The 27869-nt window shown below is 45.2% G+C and overlaps 3 protein-coding genes across 5 annotated transcripts in view; 2 read left to right on the top strand and 1 right to left on the bottom strand.

Moving 5' to 3' along the window:
* Window positions 1-2083: 2083 nt before the first annotated feature.
* Window positions 2084-3217, top strand: LOC310679469 (galanin receptor type 3-like; the record flags this gene model as incomplete). Its single annotated transcript, XM_083444674.1, has 1 exon — window positions 2084-3217. One exon carries the CDS (start codon window positions 2084-2086, stop codon window positions 3089-3091), a length of 1008 nt encoding a protein of 335 aa, XP_083300800.1. The 3' UTR covers window positions 3092-3217.
* Window positions 3218-8344: 5127 nt separating this feature from the next.
* LOC310680264 (allatostatin-A receptor-like) lies at window positions 8345-9169 on the top strand (the record flags this gene model as incomplete). The annotated part of the gene is made up of 1 exon (XM_083446641.1): window positions 8345-9169. One exon carries the CDS (start codon window positions 8345-8347, stop codon window positions 9167-9169), a length of 825 nt encoding a protein of 274 aa, XP_083302767.1.
* A 5812-nt stretch (window positions 9170-14981) lies between these two features.
* The window catches only part of CPNE5 (copine 5), a 129314-nt gene continuing 116426 nt past the window's right edge, over window positions 14982-27869 (bottom strand). Inside the window, exons 17-21 of one of the 3 annotated variants that reach the window (XM_083445763.1) lie at window positions 27623-27750; window positions 27130-27232; window positions 24262-24319; window positions 21887-21960; window positions 14982-20175 (exon numbers count right to left, since the gene is read on the bottom strand). In XM_083445763.1, coding sequence (XP_083301889.1) covers window positions 19987-20175; window positions 21887-21960; window positions 24262-24319; window positions 27130-27232; window positions 27623-27750 — 552 coding nt within the window. In that variant the 3' untranslated portion in view covers window positions 14982-19986. Of the gene's footprint in view, window positions 20176-21886; window positions 21961-24261; window positions 24320-27129; window positions 27233-27622; window positions 27864-27869 lie in introns of those variants that run through there. The other 2 variants (XM_083445764.1, XR_014512561.1) reach the window with 2 other exon arrangements.

Raw genomic sequence — 27869 nt, 5'->3', positions numbered from 1 at the left:
TTAGTGGCAGCATCAGTAAGAGAGCATCCGAACCACTTGGGGTGTATGTGTTTGTGTGCCTAAGTCAGTCTGCAGAGGTTCTGAAAAGAGACGGAAGACAAGGCAAAAGGAAAATGCTCCAGACTCCAGCGTAATTTACACATCCACTTGCTTTGTTCTCTAAGTGGTATCCGGTTCAGACATCAACAGTGAGGTATGATCCTTTGCTTCCACAGATCCTCTCATTGTTAAATCCTTAGTTTTAAAGTTTCCCTTCCGGATTGTTGAACTTGTCCCTCCATCCTAAACATGTTTAACAGTAGAGATCAGATGCATTGTTCACACTGGGCCATTTCATATGTGTCCTACAGAGGATGCATTTCTTTGCGGGAAAGAAAGAAGATGATCTCAACATGCTATTGGTGACACAGAAATGAATCTGATATTTTTAAAAAAATGTTGGATTTGAAAATCTGTTGGACAGAGATTGGGTCCAGGTTCTTGTACTTTCAAAGTATGATGATGCAGGAGTCTGTTTTTGAGGGGGAGGGCAGTTATAATCTGAGCATTTTATATATTTATTTTTCACATTTCTATAGAATCCAGTAATGAAAGTCCTTTGCACACTTTACAATAAATTACAAAGATCTCAGTGAAACCCCCTGTTCTGTATCTTACTACATGGATAAAAATTCAAGTAAAGACTGTTTGTATGGAGGCTCTGTTGTGAAACCAAAGTCTGTTCTGATAACTAGCCTTACAAGCTTCAGGCATAGCAAATAGCTCCTCTGTCCCCAGAATACACAGTCCTGGTATGTTTTGTTGAACCTGTATCTAGACTTCTTCTTGTGATCCTTTCCTGCAAGACCCACATGATTCTTCATTTCACTTTTCATGTAAATTCTTTATGGGTGTATTTCCATGGAGGAAAGCACTTATACTGGGTCACTGCTAGCAATGCAGGTGTCTGGTGATCTAAAAGAGACTTGAGTAGGAGCTCATTTATCCATGTTTGTTATTCCGGCCCCTAAACCAGACATTGGGGTGTGAATCCTATGCACTTTTCACTGCAGGCTATACATTGAAGTAGACTTGCACCATAGTCCTCCTAGGACACTGTCCTTTGCACAATCATAAATTCTGGGTTGTAGTTAAAGCCGCTTTTTTCCCTTGTGCAATGGAAATAGCATCTTCCTGCACACACACAAAGTAATACAAAACAACCCTGAGACAACAACAACAACCCAAGAAAACCAATTAAATTTTATATTGGGGTGCTTTTTTGTCCTAGCCAATGTAACAGGATGGAGTAAAACATTTCCAGCAAAAACTGATCCACTGAAGTGGGCATACGTGCCAAGACAGAATTTTCTGTTTGAAAACAAACAAAAGAGCCTATGGAAAAATAAACACCATGCAATCTATTGATTTATTTTGGTCACTGTGGTACTTGTTTCTTTGTCCCATCTAATGTTAATGTATTGAGATTAAAAATGCTCTGTGCCTTGTTCAAACACAAAGGAAGCAGACTTAAATGCCCCTCTGACAAACAGAAACCCCGGGAGAAGCCCATTTGCTTGGGTGTGTGTGTGTGTGCTGTGGTCAGCTGTGCATGCTGCATGGCTTATATATTGCAGTGAATGCCTCCCTATGTGTCAAAGGCACACAATACACATAACTTTGGAGGAGACAGACTGTAAGTGTGTGTGTGTATCCCTTTGGTCAAGTACAGTTGACAAGCAAGACTCCCACCATAAATCTGAACTCTGCTGAGCACTTTAAATAAGGAACACTGGGCAGAGACAAAGTACAAATGGAAAGACTCTGTTGGCACACACTGACATTCAAATAATTCATGCAGACTTTCTTCTTCCTGTGCAAGCCGTAAGTAGAAAGTCAGGTTTCTCCTATCACCTTCCTTGCTCCTTCCTCATTCTTAATAGTGCAGATTGCTTTGAACAAGACTATCATTTCCATGATTATCCCAAATGCTGCATTTCAGAGTGCATTGAAAGTCATATCTTTGTTTCCAGGGAACAGAAGAAAGACTGGCAGACTGCTAGAAAATTCTATGGCACAGACTAAATAAGGAACTGATGCTACCATGGACTCCAATTCCAGTGCAGGGAATGTCACCAGCTCTGGCTTAAGCGACCTTTTCCTCCTTTATAGCAGAAATGTGTTTGCTGTCCTCTATGTCCTCCTCTTCCTCCTGGGCATGCCCGGAAACGGCTTGCTGCTCTGGATCCTTTTCCGAGGTCTCCAAAGAAAGAGCGGCAGCCACATCTCACGCCTGACGGAGCCTCTCTTCCTCAACATTGTGGTCCTGGACCTCCTCTTCCTCCTCTGCAATGCCCCTGTGATGTTTGGCAACATCCTTTTCAGGGACTGGCGCCTGGGCCGCCTGCTGTGCGTCACCAACCACAGCTTCTCCATGTGGGTCTCCTTTGCTGCCTTCTATAGCATGCTGGCCACCGCGCTGCTTCGCTATACGGCGATCCTCCACCCCATGAGAGTGATGCCCATTTCCCAAAAGCAGATAGTTCTCGCTTGCGGGCTCATCTGGGTGACCTGCCTTATATTCTCCACTCCGCTCTGGATTAATTATGAGATCATTCACGTGGAGGGGCAGACCTATTGCGTGAACCAAATGGCAAGGAAGGAAGTCAACCTTTACCTGCAGCTCCTGGGAGGGGTGGGCTTCCTGCCTCCCACATTGCTGATGGTTTTCTGCTACTTGAGGATCATCTGTGCCCTCAAGGTTAGGAGGGGGCTCTCTATGCACACAGCCTCCAGCCTGCAAGTGAACTGGCGAGCTTCAGTGATGGCTTTGGTCACCATGGTGACCCTGGTCGTCATGTGGCTCCCCTATTGGCTGGTGATTTTCTTTATCAAGTACGACCAGTTGCTAACCACAGCCCCTATGTACCTGGCTTATCACCTGACTTCTCTCCTGGCCTTTGCCAACCGCTGCATTAACCCCATGATCTGCTTCTGCCTTTCTTTCCAGTTCCAGGCCAGGCTGAGGAACCTCTTTAGGAGGGTAGGAAAGGGAATTCGCCAAGTAGGTCCTATCCATTTGGGTAAGATAGAAGTGTTAGGTAGCACGTGACTAAGGTGTACAATACGCTTTGCTAAAGTTGTGTGGAACAAGAATTTATTATTTCCTGTCCTGTAGCCTGCCTGAAGGATCCCTTATGTCAGCACTGGAGGGCCACCGATTCCCTGTCCCTGCTTTATGTGACATACACAGAGCCCATAAGGAGAAAATCATATGTGGGAACTTAATTAGTTGCACTCATTTAAAATATTTGAATCTACTTCTAGAAAAAAAAATGGTAACCCCAGGAGAACTTTAGTTTATGTTAAATCCTGTCTAGGGGCTTCCTTTCCTAAAATTCCTTATGAAGGCATTTTTGATGTTGCATTATTGATTCACATTATTGATCAGTTCCTTTCTGCCAATAACATATTGTAACTATAACTTGAAGCTGATACTCAGCTCGTATCCATGCAGAGAAGGGCTGCCTTCTGTTTGGACTACCAAACGACACCTTTGAATTGGTGATTTCTGACTTGTTTGTGCCATTAATTGGACATAGATTCATTCCCAAGGAATACTGCATGTTCGTTTACCTGAAATGGTTCTAGTAGCAGCAACAGACAGGGGTCACTGGAGAGAACATTAATTGTGCTGAAGCTTCCGGGCTGGGAATTAAGAGTCCCTGAAATAACCTTTAATATTTGAGCTGAGAAATCTATTGACTTGTAGAATAGGCTAATGAGGTCTCGGTGAGAAACAAGAGTGTGGTTCATTTTTCCTCTACCATTAACAGCCAAATTATCCTATACAGCATAATTACCTGAAGCTCCCTAATGTGAAGAAGATATAGCTCTTTTTCTTCCCACACCAAGCTTCTCTTAAAACTTATCATTATTCTTTTTTCCATTGCCTTTATATCCCACCTTTTTCTTTGCAGAGGACAAGGTGGCATACATGGTTGTCCCCAGGGCTTTTTTCAGCCAAAACTCCCTGGAACTCAGTTCCGACACCCCTCAGGTGGGTGCCATTGCCATTATACAAAGGAGGCATTTATGGTGAGTTCTGGCACCTCTTTTTCTAGAAAAAAACCACTGGTTCTCCCCAACCTCATTGAATCCTTACAACAACCCTGTGAGGTAGGTTAGGCTCAGAGACTGTGACTGGCCCAAGGTCAACCAGTGAGTTTCATGGCTGAGTGGGGATTTGAACCCTGGTCTCCAAGGTCCTAGTCCAACTCTCTAACAACCACACCACATTGTCTCTCTTCTGTACTATATGCCAGAATATGGCATATCCTATGACAATTCAACAATGATTGTCTTCTTGGTGTTACGGAGAAATAAAAAATGCCAGTACCCTATTCAATACAATAGAAAGTAAAAAGGTAAAGGTACCCCTGCCCGTATGGGCCAGTCTTGCCAGACTCTAGGGTTGTGCGCTCATCTCACTCTATAGGCCGGGAGCCAGCGCTGTCCACAGACACTTCCGGGTCACGTGGCCAGTGTGACAAGCTGCATCTGGTGAGCCAGCGCAGCACATGGAACGCCGTTTACCTTCCCACTGGTAAGCGGTCCCTATTTATCTACTTGCACCCGGGGGTGCTTTCGAACTGCTAGGTTGGCAGGCACTGGGACTGAACGACGGGAGCGCACCCTGCCACGGGGATTCGAACCGCCGACTATGCGATCAGCAAGTCCTAGGCGCTGAGGTTTTACCCACAGCGCCACCCGCGTCCATTACAATACAAAGTATCAAATGGTTATACCTTCTATCCAAGCCTTCCTCAACCTGATGCCCTCCAGATTTTGTTGGACTACAGTTCCCATCATCTCTAACCATTGGACGTGATGGGTGGAGCTGTAGTTCAACAACATCTGGAGGGCACCAGTTTGGGGAAGGCTGTTCTATGCTGTAATGGATTTCATGTATAGGCAGAGCTTGGAGAGAAATTGCTTGTGTGTGGGTAGACTACAATTTTGCATTTCAAACCTGTCATTGCTTCTAGCTATGAACTCTGGGTACCTTGATTCTGTAAGGGCATAACAGGCATTTAAGGAAGATGATCAGCATCCTCAAAAAGCAACAATCTGCACAATTATTTTTACAATTCTTCTGTTAAAAATTCCAGACAAATGCAATAGTAAATACATCAATGAGAACTAACTAATCAGACTCTGAACTAACACAAAAGTCCTACAAAGGTTGCTAACCAATTCTATATTTCTCACAAAAAAATGGGGGAAAGGGAATCATGTTTTTAAAACATATTTCTGCTTGCTGTCTCTTAGGCAGACATGTTTCGATTGCATTCTTATACACACTTAACCAGGGAGTAATCCCCACTGAACTCGGTGAGACTTACTTTTGAGAAGTCTGCCATAGAAGCTCTTCAGCTTGGAGCATAGAGCTGGTGTGGGCAGGAGCCAAACTCAACACAATTGAAATTGCTGTTCATGGGAAAAGTGAATAGCCATTTCTTTTCAGTGAGCTTCCCTGGAGAGAGGAACAACCCCTCTTCGTAAGATTTCATGCTGAAGTTTGTGGAAGAAGAGACCTCCCGGAATTATCTCAGAAGAGTATTGGGAGTTGTTAGGAAACCCCTCAAAGGACTACATTTCCCAGCACTCTTAACTTCTTAAGTTCCCAGGATTCTTTGGGAGAAGCCATGACTGCTAACGTGGTATAAGAGTTATTTTAATATATGGTGTGTGTTGCAACCAAAAACTCTCTGATCATCACTTGACCCAAAAATTGTGTCTACAGAGGAGTAGTACAAGGGGCTGTCAAACCCATTAAAGATATTTATATCTGATTATCTGCCTAGCTCTGTCCAATTATTTATCCAATGATGTATCATGTTCACATATCACAACATTGAATAAAAATGCTCTTTTGGAAGAGTCTTCAGTGGAATCGACAGTTTCTGTGAAGTATGAGGACTTTGAAAATCAAAGGCTACAATCAAAGGAAGGGATAAGTTAATGTTTTCAGTTGCTTCCTGAAGCAAGGCAGCACTCCCACACTCTTTTGGTTTGCAAATTTAGCTAGTGGTTACTGCAACAAGTGAAATAGTCACTGCATAGTCTCCCAGTCAGTCTCTGAGTCCTCATACCCAGGACCAGCTCATGACATTTTGCTGCCTGAAGCACAGGACAGTATTTATTTATTTTTATATCTCACCTTCGCTGTTTTCACTTCACAACAACCCTGCAAGGCTGGTTAGGGTAAGAGATACTGGCTTGCCCAAGGTCAGCCAAGTGATATTCCTGGTTATGTGGGCCCTTGAAACCTGGTTTCCCAGCTCCTAGTCCGAAACTCTCTAACCACTACACCTGGCACTTCTCCCAATCCCATGTACAACAGCTACCCAGATCACCAGGTTTTTGTGTTTTTTACTTCAAAACTAGTAACAGGAAAGCATCCTCCTTTGCATCTGAGGGCAGAAGGCTAGGTTAAGGGACACAAAGCAGGCTGCATGGTACACACAGATCAGTCTGTTACCTCCTTCTGCCTAATGGTAGGGCCGGCCTTGCTTACCTAACATTGACAAAGCTGAGAGATGTGTATGCCTCTTTCACAGTGTAAGTACAAGATCATGAAGCACTCTTCCACATGCCTGGGATGTGGCTTCCACATTCCTTTATTTGAGCACTGTATTATTATTCAAGATCTCCTTAAAGCAGGTTCAGTTCCTAGGTAACTTGTTTAGAGAGTACTCAGGTTAATTGCTATGATTCGCTCACAATGTAAAAATCGTGTCTCTGGGCGTTAGGGATGCCCTATTGTCAAGTGCTCTACTCTTAGGGTTTGGGGGGGGGGAAACCCTGAGGGAACAAGAGTGCCCACAGGTGACATGTTAGTAACCCTTGTGTCCTCTAGATGTTATTGGACTGCAACTCCCATCATTCCTGACCATTGGCCATGTAGGCTGGGGCTGATGGAAGTTGTAGTGCAACACCATGTGGCAAACATTGACTACACTAGGGTCTACCTACACCATTTCCACCACCCAGGAAGACCAGGGATAGTCACGGAACATGCAAACATATACTGTGGGTAAAGAGAAGTACAGGAGACCTACGCTTATCTCCTGAACGTGGGTTTGTCTTGGCTGTAGCTTTAATATCCACCTCCCTTGCAGACCATACCGGAGAGATATCTAAGGACCATGCATCTTCATGGGGGATAGATTTCTGTGTATTGCCGGAGAGCTTAAAATATCTTCTTTGTTTCCCTCCCTCTTTACCCATAGATCACCCACATGCTGCGACATGTGAATATTGTGTCTCTGTTCTGCAAGCCCCGCCTCCTTCTCCACAATGACTACAAGGGAGGGGGAGAGAGAACACATCTTATCCCCACAGGCCAGGCAAAGTAATATAAGTCACCATCTGCTGGGAACAGATATGGGGAATTGCAGAACTGATCTCTATCTCAACCCAGCTGCAATGATTTACAAGTGAATTGGTGCCCTCTCTGATGTCTGTCCATAAAACACAATGGCTTGGTAAGCTTTCACCCTTTAGCAATTGCAGCTGAATACTGTACCTAGAGCCTTGTTAAATGAACTGGGAGGAACATTTTACTCAAGGGGAAAGCTGTTTCCTTTTGCTTTGTGGTGGTAGTGGGGAGGGATTGATCTTTTGATTCGGCAGTGACTGGTGTCAAAGCTAACCTTCTGCTGTCCCTTTGCAGTGCAAACCATGGGTTAAGCTGGTGAGTGGAGACATGTGGTGACCTTTATGATCACAATGGATTGTAGGAGATGTGCCCTTATGCTGGCTCATGTTTGGAAGGAAGTCTCTACCTTGTCCACACTCCCAACGCTTCTTCTGAGATGCTCAGATTCAGCGGAGTATGGGGATGCTGACCCACTCAGGGGCATGAATGGAAAGCAGTGCTTGAACAGAGACTCATGGACTTGTAAGGGCACTTCATCTCATACAACTGCCTGCTCGGTGCAGAATCTAAAACATACATCTGAAAGCCTATCATTTTTGTTATTATTGCTGTGATTTGTGTTTAATGCATTAATATGGCAAATTTTGATATACATATACACATTACTCAGGGGCCAGGACAATGATATGTTGTTGTTGTTGTTGTTGTAGATTCATATTTTCTCAGTTTCATCCTCGCACTGGAATAATGGAGCTCACAACAACCAGCGAAGATTTCTTTCATGCTTCCAACAAGACTTTCAACGCCTCTTCTCATGGGACAGACGACAGCTTTGGTGGCCTGACAGTGACACAGCTGAGATACATATTTGCTTCTTTCTGTGGCCTCATCTTGTTGGTTGGCTTTGCTGGCAACCTCTTCATGCTGCTGGTCCTGATTGAGGGCTTCCGGAGCAGCAGGAGCACCAACTCCATCTCTGCCATGACCAACACTCTCATGGTCAACATCACCATCTCTGACCTGATCTTCCTCCTCTACAATGTCACCGTGCTGCTGCTCACATTTGTCTATGAGGACTGGGAGATGGGCTTGGCTGTGTGTGTCAGCAGCCAGAGCTTTTCCATGTGGACCATGTTCTGCAGCTTCTATAGCATGGTGGTCACCTCCATCCTGAGATACCTGGCAGTTGTTCATCCCACCTGCTCCTTCCCAGCAAATTGGCTCCAGAGGTTTCTTCTCTGCATGGTCATGTGGCTCATGGGCTTCACTGTGTCTGTCCCCAACTGGATACACCAAGGAGTCGTCGTACTTGAAGATGCTCGATACTGTACGCTTTTGATGACGCCGAGGCAAACATACCTGTATTTTGTTCTCTTTGGTGGGGTTGCCTTCTTCCCCTTTGTGCTTCTCTTGGTCCTGTGCTATTCCAGAATCGTCCATTCCCTCTGGTTCAGGAAGATGGTGGTGGTCCACTCATCCTCAAGCATTCGGCTCAACAGGAAAGCAACTGTCATGATCCTGACCGTATTGGCGGTTTTCATCCTGATGTGGATACCATGCTCAGTGGTGATATACCTCTCGGCCACCCACAGCCTCCCACAAACTCCTGCAGGATTTGTAGCCTCCGGCTTATCTAGCATTCTGGCTTATTCAAACTGCTCCGTAAGCCCCCTCATTTGCTTTTCCCTTTCTGATCAGTTTCAGGCTAGCCTGAAAAAGTTGCTTTGCCGACGAGGTCTCAGGTAACCCCAGGACCATGGGCAGAGTTGATTGGACCCAAATAACTACGTCAACAGCCTCTAAGAGGGAGCTAGAGGCAAACTTAGGCTACTCAATCAGACCAAGCACTTTGTCATTTCAAAACAAAACAAAACACCAATGTGGACTCACTGTGCTTTGAAGAACAGCACTGATGACATGCATTATATGCTACTCTGTAGAACAAGTATAAGAACCCTAATTGCAAATCATAGAATTGCAGAGTTGGAAGGGACCCAATGGCTTATCTAGCGCAAGCCCTTGCAATACAGGAGTCACAGCTCCAGAATCCATGACAGATGGCCATCCAACCTCTGCTTAAAAACCTCCAAGGAAGAAGAGGTGGTCTTTTCCACTGCTGAACAGCTCTTGCCATCAGAAAGTGCTTCCTAATGCTTAGTCAGAATCTCCTGTGTAATCTTGCTTAGCTTTATCATCCATTATAATAGATCTGTAAAAACAACCAATAATAAAAAAATAGCATAACATTTTATTATTACGGGGCAGCCATACCGTTTGGTCCCTTAATAGGAATCCACTGAGTCACCTGTTCGTGAGTCTCTACTGAAAGACCCACAGGGCTTCTGCATGCTATCAGGGGTTCTCCCTGGGGCTGAAAAACATGGTGCTGAGTCAGTCTCTGTCCCGTAGATGTCGCTGTTGCATTTTTAAAATTCCTTCGCGAGCTCATTGCTGTAAATGGAAAACAGTTATGGAAATGCAGAGGAAGACCAAGCACAAAGCAGCACTTTCACTGTAGATTTATTTTATTTTATCGCACCTCTTTCCAGTAGCTTTTCATCTTTTCCTGCTTTTAAATGGGCTGCTAGCATTTAAATATATAAATCCCCAGCCATGTTTTCCTTCCTTTCCGAAGCAGTGCTTTTTGCAACCTGCCCCAGGGGCTGCCTCAATACTCCTAATCACCAAGAGAATCTAATAATGAAGCAATAACTACACAGCAATTTCCCCAGCAAGTTGAATTGTTCTGATCCAATCCCCATTGTTCGGCGTAAATAATAAATCAGAACGCCACAAAGCAGAGCAGCAGAGGGGCCATTTTTAAGAAACGCTGCAGGAATCTGCTTGACGTAAGCAAGCGGCACGCCAACATGATTTTGATTGACTTTTCATCATTTCCCATCTCGCTTCGGAAGGAAAGGAAAGGCACATTTGCGCATTCAGTGATGCTTCTTGCACCACTCAGAACATAAGAGCCACAGAGCTGTGACAATACTCTGCTGATATCATTTACTACCAGATTTAGCAAGATCAGAGTGGGTGGCGGCAGTGGTTGGATTGCTGTACCTCCAACACTTCTCAGATGAAAATAAGGATGTTTCTCACACCCTGCGACTGACCCTCCTCAACCCCCAATTTTTGGTCCTCCCCTCCTGCCGAAGGGCAAGTGCCACCACCAATGGGTCGCAGCACACATGCCCTCCACTGTCCTGAGAAAACCCCTTAATCCTTATTTGATTTTATTCTTTGGCAGATTTATAAAAAGAAAAGCACACATCAGTATTTTATATATATATATATAGAAAGGGTCAAGATTAGATGCGGATGCACAAAGCATAAAAAAAGGACTGGGTGAAAAGCCATTGGAACCTGCATTCCGGAAGTGGGTGTGGCCAGTCTCAAAAATCAGCATATTGGTGAGGGAGGAGGTGTGGCCTAGCTTGGCATCTGCTTCCACTGTCAAACTGCCAAGACTGCTGCCTGTTCTTCAGATGTGTCTTGGGCAGCCTGCATGTTCCCCTCTTCAGCTGGGAGATGGAGAATGAGGTCAGAAAAAGGTGACCCATCCTAGCATGTCCAGAGATTTAATCTCTTTACATTAGATTTCTATGAAATAAGGACCCACCTTGTTCTGGGATTGTAAATACTGTTTTTTTAGCATTGTTTATAATGGTTGGGACCTCAGGATGAAGGGATGCTGCACCACTGTTGCTTCTTCTATGCTCAGGGAAGAGATATCTGTTTCCTGGGACTTGGAGGACATCCAGCTGAAGAGAAGAGTTTCTCCAAGCTACAGTTCCTAATCAGCTCTCTTGGTTGTGGGCTCCTCTGTTAAGGACCACCATGTAGGTCGACTTTTAAAAAATCATCATCATCATTAAAAAAGGTAAAGGGGACCCCTGACCATTAGGTCCAGTCGTGGCCGACTCTGGGGTTGCGGCGCTCATCTTGCTTTACTGGCCGAGGGAGCTGGCATACAGCTTCCGGGTCATGTGGCCAGCAGGACTAAGTTGCTTCTGGCGAACCAGAGCAGTGCACGGAAACACCGTTTACCTTCCCGCCGGAGTGGTACATATTTATCTACTTGCACTTTGATGTGCTTTCGAACTGCTAGCTTGGCAGGAGCAGGGACCGAGCAACGGGAGCTCACCCCGTCCGGGAGCTCACCCCATCTCATCATCATTACTATCATATTAATCTTTACGCCTTTGAAAGCTGAGGATGGAACCAGCTTTATGTAATCACAGTTGGTGAGATTAAGGCTGCAAACCTACACACACTTTACTTGGGAGCCTGCCTCGCTGAAGTCAGTGGGGTTTGCTTTCAGCCACACATCCACTTCACCTTGATTTTAAATGTTTCTGTTTATAGTGAAAGGCTTCAGCTCTGCCAGCCTTCTGTTGACCTACAATTTCAATGGGAACCAAACCTGGAAGAAGATGCCTGCAACATGTTGCTTAAGGCAAGGAAATCCTCGTTCTGTGAATCCACTCTAATTGGTCCTTCACTACTAAGGGACAACTATTTTCCTGGCACTTGGTTAAAGGCTGGGCTCTACTGAACTCTCTGATTTAGTTTTCTTCTGCAAGAGCTACTAACACAGCACTCCCTGAATTTTGGAGAAGTGGACTGCTTTTCTGGTGATGCACAGATGCACTAAGCTCCCCATGGAACCCCGTGGATTGGGACCAATTAAAGGGTCATGATGTTTCCAGCAGATCATACTTGATCTGGCACATAATGACATTATGCTGTGGTTGGAAGCAATCCTTGATCTTTCTGAATGCTCATTAAATAAATCATGCAAGACCTGAAATATTAAGCCCCTATTAGTATGAGTTTAGGAATCCCCAGCTCTCTACTGGGAGAAGAACAGTGGATGGTATTTTGAATGCCAAGAAAAGGACTTTGCTTCAGATATTAGCTGACAATGATTGCCCTTATCGATTGTTTCCTATCCTTTCCATGCTCCCATGGGCTGCAGGAGCTCAGCATCTTCCCTCCCAGTACTATAATGGGGTGTACACTTCTTATGGCATGAATTAGCATTCTGCAAAGACAGAACAGAGAGAAAAATAGATGACTTTTTATGCACGACAAGGAACAGTATTTGGAACACAACACTTTGCCAGCAGCCACAGGCCTTTTGAATGTTAATTACACATTTGCCTGTGTGAATTCAATATAGTGTCAGTTGTCTTAGGCATGCCACACTAATCACAAAAACCACCGATGGCTTTCAATTTCATAGTGAAAGACTCCAAAGCATTTAAATGCTTAGCTATAGTGTACAAACAAATTTGGTGCATCGATTTTTAAAGCAGTATGGTTCCACCATGTTAACTTTGCTTGGGGGTGGATGCCCAAAGCATTTCTATCACCTCATCCTTTTCAGTTTATGAACCACTCTAAGTATCCATACTAGGATGAAGGGCAGGATTCCTCTCCACATATTTGCAGGTTATATTCCCACTGTTTGTCTGCATATGAAAAAGAATTCACCTATTGGTCAGTTTTTGAAAATCAGTATGCTTATCACGAATAAGCATATATGAGCTGGAACAACTGACTAGCCTCACAACAGACATTTGGATTGTCTTCTGATGAATGAAGGAATCAAGTTTTTAAATTATTTTGAGCGCTTATGTTGCAACTTCTGTTTTCAGTTTGATAATTAGCGCACTAAGGAGCTGTGGTATGTCATCCATGGGCATAGCCAGGGTTTTTGTTGGGGGTTGGGCAGAACCTCAGTTTGCTATGTATTTTTAGTGATTTTTATTGATTGGGGCGGAGGCTGCCCCTCCCTGCCCCCCCCCCTGGCTACACCCATGACGCCACCTCAATCTCTGATCTGTTCGAGTTTCCAAGGGCCCTAGGCACTTACCCAGGGTTCAGGTTTCCTCTGGAATAAGGGAGCGGTGATATCTTTATGATACATGATTTATTTGCACATACAACCTGAGCCTATGATGGAGCATGAAGGTCTTGCTTCCCCCATAGCCACAGCTTTGGATTCCAGCAGAAATCAGGCATGGCTGTCTCCCTCTGCTTTCCCAGCTTCCTGATTCTAGCTTCCAGCTCAATTCTCCCCTCTCAACTCTGGCTTTTTTTCTTTTTAAACTAACTACCAGTGAGTCAGGGACGCAGGTGGCGCTGTGGGTTAAAGCCTCAGCACCTAGGACTTGCCGATCGAAAGGTCGGCGGTTCGAATCCCCGCGGTGGGGTGCGCTCCCGTCGTTCGGTCCCAGCGCCTGCCAACCTAGCAGTTCGAAAGCACCCCCGGGTGCAAGTAGATAAATAGGGACCGCTTACTAGCGGGAAGGTAAACGGCGTTCCGTGTGCTGCGCTGGCTCGCCAGATGCAGCTTGTCACGCTGGCCATGTGACCTGGAAGTGTCTGCAGACAGCGCTGGCTCCCGGCCTATAGAGTGAGATGAGCGCACAACCCTAGAGTCTGGCAAGACTGGCCCGTACGGGCAGGGGTACCTTTACCTTTACCAGTGAGTCAAGGGAGGGGACCCCATCCATTTGGTGTCTGGCACAGAGCCACCCCCTTTGTTCCCTCAATGGTCTAGGCTATCGCCTCACTAGGAAGCAAGCCTAGCTATTCCAGGAATTTGAATCCTTGTTTAAAATTTGGCACTTTCCGGACCCAGAACGTAGAAGGGTCTCAGCATACAGCCTACTTCCCTCCCCAAATTTAATTATGCAATTAAAAGGAGATGAGGACTTGAAAGGGTTTTTATTGTACTTTGCACACTTGGACTGACATGTCTACACAGGCTGTTTCTGTAGTGAATGATAACAGAATCTGAAGTTTTTGTGACGATCAGATTTCTATAGCAAAGCTCCTCCCCCTTTTTTGTGTCTTCTATCTTCTCCACATTTTCTTTAGTCTTGAGAACTCTGCCAAAAGCAAGTTCTTGTAGGAAATTATTCTGGAATGCAATGAATTTGAAATTTAGATACCAAGGCTGCAATCCTAAGCACACAATCCTAAGTCCCAGTAGGATCTATTTCTGAGTAGACCTTCATAGGATGTTCATACTCAATGAAATCTGAGTAGGAAGGAGCTGGGGCTGCTACATCTGTCTAAATCACGCCAGTAGTCCCTACCCCTTCTTGTGGTTCTTGTAAAAATGCTGCTAATGGTTTCTTGGTTTTAGGATTTTGATTCAAGATCTGCTTGAATGCACTTCTGTAATGATGTAGCCTGTACTTGCTTTTTGTAACCTTTATGTAGCTGAGTGCGTTTAATGAGTGCATGTATTTTGTAGCAATTACTGCTAAGTTACAAGTTGTGTGGGTATATATATAAATTATACAACCCAGTTACTCACATAGGGAAAGAGAATACAATCTTTCATCGGTAAAGATTTTGTTTCTAAAAGTTTCCATTACTTCATTCCTTTTTCAGCATATATGTAACAACATTACAGTCTACATTTCTTCATCCTGAGAGTGATTCCCCCCCCCCAAGGTTGTCCTCCTAATTTAGGGACATCAGATAATAGCCTGAATAAATCATTTGTGCCACGAGATAAAAGCTCACACAGTGCTTTAATAAAAGGAATCATTTATTTCAGTTTAAGGCAGTCCAATAGGAACTATATTACATCAGACATTCAACGCAGGAAACGGTAGCATAAAAGAGAGAAAGGCCATTGCCATGCAAATAAAAAACAGTCGTGAAGGGAGGAGGGGAAATGGAACATGCTGGGTGGCTGTAAGAAACTCCAGAAGCCAGAGAAAATTTGGATTTGGGAATAGACTGTACATACAACAGGCTTCAAACTAGGTCACCTGGAGAATTCCTGCTGTTTCCACCACCTAAGACCTAGTCAATAGGCCTGGGATTCAACAGGTATGCCCAACCCACTACCTGATCTTTAAATGTGTTTGTGCCCAAGATGTTCGCCAGCCCCTTCCATCCGTAGGCACACATTTGCATGCTGTATATACATCGTGCTGATCCACTCATATAAACTTGGGAACAGGGCAGTTTCAGCGCCATGCTTCACCCAACGGGTGGGCAGAGATATGGTGCACAAATCCATAGCTTATGTAGCACTTCCCCAGTCACTCTTGGGATGATGTGATAATTTACAGACAGATGGGGTACAAATTAGCACAGGCAAACACTGCTCAGTGGTACCTCTGCTCCTGCAGAACTAGACAGCGTATTAGATGTGCCTCCCACTGTCTCCTGTATGGAGGCTTCTGCTTCTGGGGTAAATGTATTAATACTGCTAAGACAAAAGAGGCAGAGAAACAGTATTCTCACTCGCTTACTTCTTTTGGAAATTGGAAGACAATACGCTCTTCGAGGTTGCAGTTTTAGAGTATAATCCACATCCCAAAGCAAAGGCAATGGCAAAGCTCCCATTGATCATCGCCAGTGCAGGATTGCCCCGAGTCTGTGCTATTCATCATGTGGGAAAAGTAATTTAATACAGCAACGCCATCCCCAAAAGTGATCATTTCTGGTTGAGTTATAGGTGATGCTGACTCTGCATCAGCACAGGATCTGTCCCAGAGAGGGAGACTAAGTGTCACTTACTATCAACTGGCAAAGCTGAAGTTCCTCAAAGACCAACAGAAACCCACCACTGAGCTCAGGTGAGTATTAGAAAACTTGCTGGCTGACTGGCTCTGTAACAGTTCATGAGCCAAGCCAGCCAACCAACCAAGACTTCATCTCAAAAGTAGCTAGAAGTGGCCACTTAGACAGAATCCAATGTAGCTAAAGTGGTGAGGAAGAAGACGACAACTTTGTAGGGGTTGTATTCAGCTAAGTTTTACTCAGGCTAAACCCACTGAGGTCAATGGACCTCAGTTTGTCATGTTCATTAATTTCAATGGGCCTACTATGCATAGGACTATCATTGAGTACAACCCTAAGCCCCATGAAGTGCTTAAGGTGCCCTGAAGGTAAACAATGAATCATTCTTTGCTCTCATACATAAATTTATCCTTCCATTCTAGTCACCAAACTGACCTGAATCTTGTCCCAATTTTGCCTGATAGTTACAAAGGTGGGTTAGAGAGCCACTTGGAGGAAATACTATACTATACAGCACCTTGGTTTTTAAAAGTGTACTGCAGGATCCCGGTGGTGTGTCTGTTTAGAGTGGAAATTTCCCCCTTATTTCACTTGGAATATTTTCAACATATGAGCCTAGGTTTGGCAAGCAGTCATTGACCAGCTGTCCAGAGTCTTGTTGACTTCTATTGTGTAGTCATCTGTTAGTCTAGGAAAGGGGAAGGTGATAGGGAATATAAAATCTAAGGATCTCACATAAGCAGTGTGCTTCCTTTCACATCATGCTACCGCCAGCATTTATCTATTCTCAATAAGAAGAATAATTTGGAAAGTGCTTAGCAAGTGCCTAGTATGCTCCCCAACAACTTCTTAAGTAGGGAGGGGAGAGTACTAGCTAGGCTACTTCTAAGTGCATCTTTCATCATTATTCCAGTTAGCAAAAGAGCTGTCCAGCCCCAGAGCAGATCCGATCCCTAATAGCTAAGAAAGGTTTGGGGATCTGGCTCCCTGTGAGTTAAGACATCCCTGGAACACCTCAAGCAACCAGCTAAAGGGGGGGGGGGGGAAGGAGGGAAAGCAGTTTGTGATTTTACAAATGCATGAAACCCGTGGTTTAAAAACCTTGCCAAATAAGGATTGAAACTTGAAAATGGAAGCTGGAGCATATTTTTGTTGGCCTACATAAAAAAAAGCCCTTCGAATCCTTAAGAGCTTCAGCTTAATAAACAAGAACAGCTCAGTGAGTAGAGCATGAGGCTCTTAATCTCAGGTTTGTGGGTTTGAGCCCCACATTGGGCAAAAGATTCCTGCATTGCAGGGCGTTGGACTAGATGACCCTTGGGGTCCCTTCGAAGTCTACAGTTCTATGATTTAGCAGTTAGCCTTGGAAGCAGGATCTCACTGGCGATCAATCTTCTTCCCCAGCACCTTTCTTTCTCCAGAGGCAGGGAACCAGGGGTCCTCTAAATGGCCAGTGGTGAAGCACGATGGTAGCTGTAGTCTAACAACATCTGGAGGGCCACAGGTTCCCCATTTTTGCCCTGGAGATTTGTGAATAGCTTCCAGGAGCTCCTTACCTATCATCACATAGGAGTGGCAGCTGCCCGACGTACCCTTGGGAATCAGTGCTGCTCTGGAAGGTGGATATGCAAGAGAGAACGAAATACCCTGGTAGTACGGTTGGTTAGTGATTGGGGTAAGGGAAGTGGATCTGGAATACTGAGAGACAATGCAGGTGAAGGGGTGGTGGAATAAGGAGGAAGTGGCAAAGGGCAATATGCCAGCAATATGCTGATGACACACAGCTCTACTTCTCTTTGACACCTGCAGGTGGGGCAGTTGATGGGCAGGACTCTTGCCTTCGTGTGCCTCTTCCATGTGAGGCCCGGAGTGTGGCAACACGAGAACCAGCCTTATCTGCAGTGGCTCCCCGTCTATGGAATGCTCTCCCCAGGGAGGTTCTCCTGGCACCTTCATTATATACTTTAGGGCACCAGGCAAAAGCATTTATCTTCAACCAGACTTTTGGCTGATTAGTTTTCTACAGCTTTCTAAATGTGTCTGTGGGAAGGGAGGGCGCGCGTTATTTTGTTTTTGTTTTAATTATTTACTTGTATTTTTATTCTGCGACCTGCCCTGAGATCTTGTGGTGAAGGGAGGTATACAAATAAAATAAATAAATAAATAAATAAATAAATGAAATAAATAAATGAAATAATAAATAAATGAAATAAATAAATGAAATAATAAATAAATGAAATAAATAAATGAAATAAATAAATGAAATGAATGAATGAATGAATGAATGGGTGAGGGCTTCATCCATGATTGAATCAGAAAAGGGCACTTGTCTAGAATTTCTGGTTTTAAAAGGGATATGATTGAAAGATCTGCTTGGCTTAATGGGAGGTACGGTACTTTTAAATTCAGCTGAGTTGCCCTGAGTTGAGGACGGGGTATAAACTGAAATAAATATGTACATAAACAATTTTTTTAACACACACACAAACCCCCACTAACCTTTCCAGGGGCTTTCCAGGGGAGAGTCTGGAAAATTCTAGGAGTCTGAGTATGGTTTTGTGTCAGAGCACAGCAGGAGACCTTGTGGTCCTCCAGATCATGTTGGAATCCAACTCCTGTCAGCTCCAGTCAGCATGGTCAGGGATGATGGGAGCTGAGTCCAGCAACATCTGGTAGGTCACCACTGCTTTAGAACAGCCTCCCCCAAATTGCTGCCTGCCAGATGTTTTGAGTTACAAGCCTCATTGGGTGCTGCCTGGAGCTGATGGGAATTGCAGCTCAAAACATCTGGAGAGCTCCAGGTGGGGAAAGCAGCTTTCAGAGTTATAGGCAGCTTTTCTGATCCATGCCAAGCTGGAGTTTTTATATAGCAGGTCCAAGTTCTGCAAAGGCTGAAATGAAGAAAGGACATACCAAAGTGCAACACAGGAGCTATGCCCATTCCTACATAACCCTTGGAAGCAACTTTTCCTGTCACTCTATGAACACACTCTATGAAGCCCAAACTTCAAGATCATCCTGACTGAGGATACCACTTGTAAGTTATCACTCTGATGGGCAGAAGTGCGAAGAGGTAAAAAATGAGGCCCATTCTCTCTCTCTCTCTCTCTCTCTCTCTCTCTCTCTCTCTCTCTCTCTCATGCCCTGCACAATAATACCTTCTCAGATATCAAATCTAGACAGCAATTTGCTGAAAACCAGGGGTTAAAAAATGCAAAAGGGACTTAACAGAGTCACAAAAACCAAACAAGCAAGGGAACAAACAATCCAGGCCTGCACAAATATTTGTCAAAGTAGATTTACAAAGAATAAGGGGGTGGGGTTAAGCAATTTAGGGACTGGATGCAGTACAAAGAACAGCAGCAACACCAGCAGCATTAAGAGACGACATCACACGGTCACTTGATCACAATATTCAGCCTGCCAGGTCAATCCATAAGCTGAGCCATTACAAAGCGAGGAAGAAGTGTCAGAAGACTTGAGGTGGCAGCTGGACTATACATGGGCTTAAAAAAGAAGAAGACCCCAAATCATTCAGCTCTAAGGGGTGGGGCAAGGGAAGATGCATGGAAAAAGGGGCTGCTTCATCACACAAACCATAGAGAAATGAATGATCTGTGCCTCCTTATGAGGCCTACCAAGACAGGCTGGATTTCTCTCACCATGGTGATCTCTCCAAATAGGAAACGAGGAAACTTGCCAACAACAGGGCTTGTCCTTTAACAAAATGAAATGAAAACCCTTATTTCCCCCCCAGGTTTCACGGCTGGTCCGTTCTTCCAACGATGCACATTGGTGTGCCAGAATGGCAGCAGTAAACCAGCTCTCAGAGAGGATTATTATTATTTTTTTGCAGAAAAGAGTACACTGTAGATTTTCATTTTGTGGTGTGGTCACTGCCCGGATGTCAGTCTGCCCGCAGAAAGTTGAGAGCTGATCCAAGACAGTGACTTCTGTTTTGTAGGCACCTGCCCTCAAGTGCTGCTTTCCTCTCCTGGCGTTCAGATTTCTGTCTGGAGGGTGTGGCCTGTGGGGGTGTATGGAGGTGGAGCTGGGTTGGGTTTGATGCCGCGTCCCTTCATGTAGGAGATGAATTGGTCGGGAATCTCAGCAAGAACGTCCTTAGCCAGCCGAGCCATACTCAGGACGTGGTTTCCTGTGCGGTCAATGTAATCTCGGAATGGGACAAACTGGGAGAGAGAACAGTATATCGAAGGCATGAAAGGCAAATCATTCAAAAGGCAATATATAGCCTTACAACAGAGACTTCCCTCATCCAGGAAGGCTGGACCGCATTAGTATAAAAAGATCACAGGTGGCAAAACTCGAGCAGTTTGCCAGGCAGAGATCATGCCAAAACCTCCCCAGCTTTGACAGGGAAGCAAGTTTGCAATGGAATTTGCTGCTCTCTGGTAAGTTAAACTCTTTTGATAGGCTATGCCTTTTAATTGTTACTCACCTCAGATCTTCAGGATGGGGTGGGCTACAGAATTAAATGCATATTAGAAAATATAGGAAGTTGCCTTGTATCTTTTTTTAAAAAACCCCCACACACGTTTATTTGATTTTACAAAAGTAAAGTTATAACAATACCATATAGATCATCATATTTAGAGATTTCTCTGAATCTCCAGACTTCCATGGGTCCTACTGTCAACATTTTCAAGTGCATATTATTTCACATCTCTCTGTCTATATATATTGTCCATAGTGTTTGTTACATTATAAGTGTTATTCAAATCCTGCTAATGTTTTCATCTGCTTACAATGGTCTCCTAAATAAACTATAATTTCCCCCCATTCTTCCTTGAATGGGAGGTTTTTGTCTTCTTGGTTTCTGAGCTTTCTGGTCAGCTTTGCCATTTCAGCATAGTCCAACAGGTAGTTGCCTTGTATCAAGATACACTATTATTGCATCTGGGCCAGTGTAGGCTGACTGGCAGCAGCTCTCTGGAGTATGTACCTGAGAGGTCTTTCATGGCACCTTGCTATCCTATCATCCTTTTAACTGAAGATGCCAAATATTGAGCCTGGCACGTTCTGCATGTGAGGACATGCCCCGTCACTGAGCTGTTGCCCTGGCAATAGCTCTCACCCATCCCTGACAGCCTTGTTTTCTTTCTTCTACCCAGGTGCATATTCAGAGTGATGCAAGACAACTGGAGCTAGGGAACCATGTAACTCAGAGAACCCTGTCTTGGCACATTCAGTTCAGTGAGGATCAGAAATGGTTTGCCTGGTGCAGTCGAACCATTATACTAGCTTGCCAGCAGGTGGGTTGCTCTTGCTTACTAGGATGGGCAGGGAAGTCAGTGCAGTGCAAAGATGCCAGACTGGCTCTGCTAGTGTGTTCACACCACACCAACCTCACCCTCCCAGCAAGCAATAGAGACCCACCTTGCTGGTAGTGGTGACTGGTGTCCCATTAGGACTCATGAGCTGGAAGGTAGGGGAGTGCAACAGTAGGTCCAGCCAGAGCCAACCACAGGCAGAGCCAACTTGCCCTGGTTTTGTCCTAGTTTTCCTCCTCCTGGTTGAGTTCTGGCAACCCTGAGATGAAGAAGGAAGCTGGCGGGCAGTGCCACCCCCTGGGTTGGTTGTAAGCAGGCAGGCAGGCAGGCAGGCAGGCAGGCAGGTGGGGGTGGGCTGAGGGCACATTCAAGATTGGTGGGGCAGCACGCCATTCCTTCCACTGGACAAGTCTCCACTGCCTGCCAGGAAAGCAGAGTAACAGCTGCTGTTGGGTCTCCTGACACCCTGAAAGTGAGCTGAAAACCCCCACACTGACTAACACAAGTCAGCTTTGAAGCACGGAGGCTCTTCAGCTCTTGCCTGTTCTGCAACAAGACTGGCACACAAGGCAGATTGTGGTTTATTATTATTTTTAATTAAAAAACATACCTGGACAATGTCACGTTCTGCAATCTTTCCACGGGACGAGATTCGAATGTCATCTCCATCCAGCTCCACCATGGCTGTCCATTGTGGGGAGGGATGAATGGAAGGAAGGAAGGAAGGTGGGTTAATAATACATAGCATGAGTAAGGGTGCAAAGGAGTAAAAGACTGCAGGAGGCCAACAAAACTCCTCTATGCCATGACTGATAAGCTGTTGCATTATCTGAAAAAGGCAATTTGAGCAAAGAGCTCCACTATCTTCTTTCAGAGCAGGAAAACCACCTTCAATTTTCATTTCGAGTATTGTAATTTGCTCTACTGATGGCCCTATCAATGTCTGTTTCTCATTGCTCACTGCAAGATATAATTAATCTGTTATATTCTGTGGCGCTGTGGGTAAAACTTGCCAATCGTATGGTCGGCGGTTCGAATCCCCACGGCGGGGTGAGCTCCCGTCATTCGGCCCCAGTGCCTGCCAACCTAGCAGTTCGAAAGCACCCCTAAGTGCAAGTATATAAATAGGTACCGCTTTATAGCAGGAAGGTAAACGGCGTTTCCGTGTGCTGCGCTGGCTCGCCAGAGCAGCTTCGTCACGCTGGCCACGTGACCTGGAAGTGTCTTCGGACAGCGCTGGCCCCCGGCCTCTTAAGTGAGATGGGCGCACAACCCTAGAGTCGGACACGACTGGCCCGTACGGGCAGGGGTACCTTTACCTTTACCATTCTACCCGTTGATTTCATTATACAGCCTTTCAGCCTTTTGCATGCTTTTGGATGCTTCTGCAGCCAATCAGAAGCTGAGCTTTGATTTCCAAATGTTTTGGAAGTTGAACCGGAATGGATTCTGTTCAACTTCCAAGGTACACTGGGTTAATCATGCATCATTCAATGCCTATGGGAATATTTGCAAATCTATAGTGACTATAGGGCACAGCTGCCCCTATCTGCCCCGTGTCATGGATGCAGGGGTCCCGAATCAGGGTCACCTGCCCTGAGCTAACCTGGGGACCACCTGTAGAACTAAAGTAGTTTTGGGGATGGGCATTCAGCCAGGAGCAGGAGGGTGGGGAGGAAATTTTGCTCTACGTCCCCCTGACAAAGAGAAGTGGAGTTAATTCTTCTGGCTCTCCTTTGCACCCAAAGGAGCACCCTTCTTTTCAAGTGGTTTTTCTGCATGGATGTTGCTTGCAAAGGAGCACCATGCAGGGGCGTAGCAAGGGTGAGTGCGGAAGGTGCGGCCCACCCCAGGTGCCCTCACTGGGGGGGGGGGTGACAAAATGGTAGGCGGCACTCACAGCAGGGCCTGCAGCGCGCCAGAGCCATGCATCTCAGGTGCCTGCAGGCTCCACAATGTCCACCTGCTGCCTCCCCCCAGCTGTAGGGTGCCCCCATTCCGTCCTTCCCTAAGGGCACTGCATGCTCTGTCCCTACTAAGGGTGCCATGCCCTCTGACCTATGGTCGATTCACCCTGCACCTGGGTGCCCCGCCCCAGGTGCCCAAGAGGCTTCCTCTGCCACTGGCACCATGCCCACTTACCCTCTGCAGGTGGAGATGCAGTTGGGGCTAAAGGGGGTTGGCAGGCACTGTCATTCCCCCATGCAGAGCAAAATATGCCACACAGCACTATGCAAGCACCACGCCAGGGCTTGCAAAGCACCGTGCCTTTGCCTGCATGGCTTGATTCCAAACCGTGTGGGCAAAATTGGATTAACTGATGTCAGGTGACTGACAGGTGTGTGGCCCCACTCACCAGCCAAACTCAGCCAGATGGGGGAGATAAGGATCTGGTTGGATGGTATCAATGTATTATTTACAATATATGTTTTTCTGCTTTCTGAGAATGGCTAATCTAGTGTCACCGCTAGTATCCAAAGCTGCAGTGGGTGGGTGATACCAGAGTTGCTATGGGTGTTTCTGTCAGCACTGCTATATTAGTGCCTGTTGCTGGACATGGTTCTGTTGGTTTTGCTGCTGGCTAAGCATAGATCGCAACAACAGTTTTTTTTGCTCTATAAGACTCACCTTTTCCCTCCTAAAAAGTAAGGGGAAATGTGTGTGCGTCTTATGGAGCGAATGCAGGCTGCGCAGCTATCCCAGAAGCCAGAACAGCAAGAAGGATCACTGCTTTCGCTGCGCAGTGGTCCCTCTTGTCATTCTGGCTTCTGAGATTCAGAACATTTTTTTCTTGTTGTCCTCCTCCAAAAACTAGGTGTGTCTTATGGTCTGGTGCATCTTATAGAGTGAAAAAAACGGTATCTCATACTGGCCTTAACCTCTGGGATAGCAGCTGCCATTGTAGCAGGAGCATAGGATTCAGCCTTTCAGCCAAAGCATTTGAAAGTCATCATATTTCATGACTGTTTGCCCAAAAGTTCTTACCGTCAAATTCAGCCTGTCCAACTCCTACAATGATTATGGACATAGGAAGCTTGGCAGCCTGAGAGTCAACAGGAAAGAAGGAAGGAAGATGAGTGTGGCAGGGGGTTGGGGTTGATATGGGAAGGAGAGGATGAGAGAAAACAAGAGCGTGAATTCAAAACAGAAAGCTGCAAAGGACATAGATTGTGTGGGGCAGAGATGGGATGGGGAGTCTGTTGCAAGCACAGCCAGTGGTCAGGGATGCAACAACATCTGGGAAGTCCCAGATTCCCTACCCCTGGGCTAGCTTTAGCACTGCTTGGTTATGAATATTTGCACGAAAGGTAAATAATATTGGGAAGTGGGAACAGAGCAGCTGTTGCTTGCCTTTGGCACAGAAATATAAGAAAGCTAGAACCAAAGCCAGTCCTAATTATAAGTGGAAGATGATGGTGATCTAGGCCTTTTAAAGACATATGTGTAATAATTTTATAGTTATTCATTTGTATCAGGCAGGAGAACCTTTGGCCCTAAAGATGCTGCTGAGCTAGAACTTCCATCAGTCCAAGCAAGCATGGCCAATGGCCAAGAATGCGGGGAGTTGTAGTTAAGTGACATCTGGAGGGGAAAAGGTTTTCCCACATCTGATTTATATAATGACTGGTGGAATTTCAAATGCCCAATGACATGTTCACATGTGGAACTTGAGTAGTGGGGTGTCCAGCAAGCCATGGCAGTGCAACTCTTAGCCATATTGAGAACATGATCCTCATGTGCGATTCACAAAAATCAGTTTTTGTGATAACTGTGATGTTAACATATGAGAGTGCTGGAGGTGAAATAGTTAAACAGGTTACCCAATCAGAACCCAGGAGGGTGGAGTCAGAGGGACTATAAAACCAGCTCTAGGAGGGGTGAAGGGGAGAGTTCGTTGGGAGGTTGGTTGGAGTGGGAGTGAATTGGGATAGAGTCTGTGGGGAGGTTGAGTTAGGGTAGCGAAATAAGCTGAGTCAGGAACAGTTAGGAGCTGGGAAGACAAGTAAAATCTGAGAGGTGGTTTAGTGAGTGAGAGCAGGCAGCAGAAGTTATAGGTCTGGATAGGCACCCAATGATTGTCATTGAGACCGTTTATGAAACCAAACGCTTGTTAAACTGCAATAAATAGAAGTTTATGTTCCAATTTAACCCTGATTGGACTCAGTATTGTACCAGGTAGGGCCTGGGTAGTGGCAGCGAGAAATAAAGTGGTGGCACAGGGATCAATAGACGGTGAAATGTCCTGTGACCCTGTGTGATCGCCACAATAACTACACCAGGGGGAGCAGAACTGGGACTTTGAGTTCCCCCGCTCCCCATATTCCGTATGAACAATGAAGAGAGATTTGTCTTTTTAAATGCATTGCTAAGTTTGCTGCTGGTTGTAATGGCATATTGCCAGTCTAGCCCTACCCCCCACTCATTTGCAGCATATTTGTATATTTAACTCTGATCACACTTTATACGTGCAGACTTTGGATCTTTTAAAAAGCACAAAATGCCACTTCATCCTTATATGGGTAGCAAAATATTTTGAGAATATTGCCATGGGGGAGATGGGGCGGGAGCCAATTCACACTCCATGGTGCTAAACTAACATAGTCATGGAATCAGAATTAACTCATTGTCACAACTGATTTATCAAGGAACTGCTGCTTCCATAGAAAAAGGGAGCAGATTCACCTCATTTATTTAGCCGCCTCTTCCAATTTTAATAGGCTAAGCCCTTCTGTTTGCTTATAGAAACAACCTTTTCTGAGACCTCTCCCTGACCCTAATGCTCTCCTACTTGCTAATGGGCTTTGCCATTGTGTTATTTAAAGAAATCACAGTGATACGCTTTGTGCTTTCCATTCTGCTTGCCTGCCAAACACCTTCAGGAACTCTTTTGTTGTTGTTGTTGTTAACACACACACACACACTCTGTCTTTTTATCCAATTATCAAGCTTCCTCCTCTTCCCCATCAGCAATCACTGATTGTATTTAGTTGTTAAAAACGCAGACGGTGTAATCATCAGTGTGTTCTTTGCTGGGGCTGATCTCTGGCCAGGCTGGAACAGTTTAATAATGAGCACCCCTCATCCACAACACAGGACATGGAAGTGTCAAAATGGCTGCATGGGTAGGAGGAGATAAAAGGAAAATTGCCCAGAGAAGTGATTGGATGCTTAAAGCAATTATGGTGCAAATAGGAAGCTGCTGTGAGTTCATGTGGTCCAGCTGATACTCAAAGTTGCCTGGGAGGCCTGAGTTCAAAGCCTGCCTGAGCAATGGGCAAATTAGCCTTGGGCAAGTCATTTTCTCTCACCCTTAATCTTTCATCAGCTGTTTTGATCAGGCAGGAGATAACAGAGGATGGCACACAGTGGTTAAAAGAGTGAGTTGTAAAGACCCAAGCTTTAGGCTTAGTGCTAGATTTGGTTCTCCTCATCTTTAAAATGGGGGTCTACTTTATAGGCTTGTGCAGGGGTTACTAATTAAGTTAAGCACTATGCGAGTTCTAAATCTAATTAGAAGTGCTGTATCAGTCATGTTGCTAACATGAGGGCAGAAAATGGCTACAAGGTAAAGAAGGAACAGAATTTTTTAAAAAATACTATTTAGTGTTCCTATGTGGAGTTCCTGTGAGGATAGTGAATGTTTGACCTTTTTGCAGTGGGAAAATGGATCTGTGCTGTGGCTACATTCCCCCCCCCCCATGGCTTGTAATAAATCCCAGGATCTTAACTCTCTAGCATATTACATTGCCTACCTGAAACTATTTTACTCCCCATCCTGGCAGGTGCAGTTACACTTTTGTTTGTTGGCAGATCTTAACTCCTGGGACAACACCCCCAACCTGTGCTACTCACGTTGACAATAGCTTCTTTTGTCTGGGCCATGTCCGATATCACGCCATCAGTGATGATGAGCAAAACGAAATATTGGGAACCGTCCTGCACAGCTGCAGCGTACCTGAGTTTTGGGAGGAGATCATGAGAATTTAGGAACAGAGGCAGGAGTGTTGTCAGAGTGGTCTGAATTCTGAACTAAACACTCCACATTCTGAAAGACATATGGTCTTGTAGTAAGGTTAAAGCTTACTGGGAAATGATATATAATGAATTGAAAAGGATGCTTAAAATAGCATGGTTATGAAGTAAGGAGAATTTTACCAACCCACATTTTCATTCGGCTATGCTGGTTATCTCGCTTTATGGTTTGTAAGAAGCTACCAGAATGTCATCAGCCATCCAAATATGCCGATAAGAATGGGAGTTGCATTCTCAGTACCTGCGGGTCATTTCCAACCACAGATAGCACTTGTCATGCTTTGTGACGATACCGTGCACTGATGAGACATACCTAGCCACGTGGTTAACCACCGGTGCAAAGTTAGTTGGACCATAGAGCTGGACGGTCTTGAGGCTCTGGTGATAGGCTTCAAGGATACCTTCTATTCCACTACAATGAGGATTGTCAACATTGCCATTCTGCAGGAGAGAAAGGGAGAGACAATTAGGGTGAAATTTCCCCAGGCAGAGTGGCTGAATCCTTGCCCTTTTGGGATTCCCCACCCCAGCAGCAGAGCTAGCCGCTCAGGCACCTGGAG

This window comes from Podarcis tiliguerta (assembly GCF_965153285.1).
Source record: "Podarcis tiliguerta genome assembly, chromosome: 6".
Lineage (NCBI taxonomy): Eukaryota > Metazoa > Chordata > Lepidosauria > Squamata > Lacertidae > Podarcis > Podarcis tiliguerta.
This window is presented reverse-complemented; position numbering and strand designations above follow the sequence as displayed.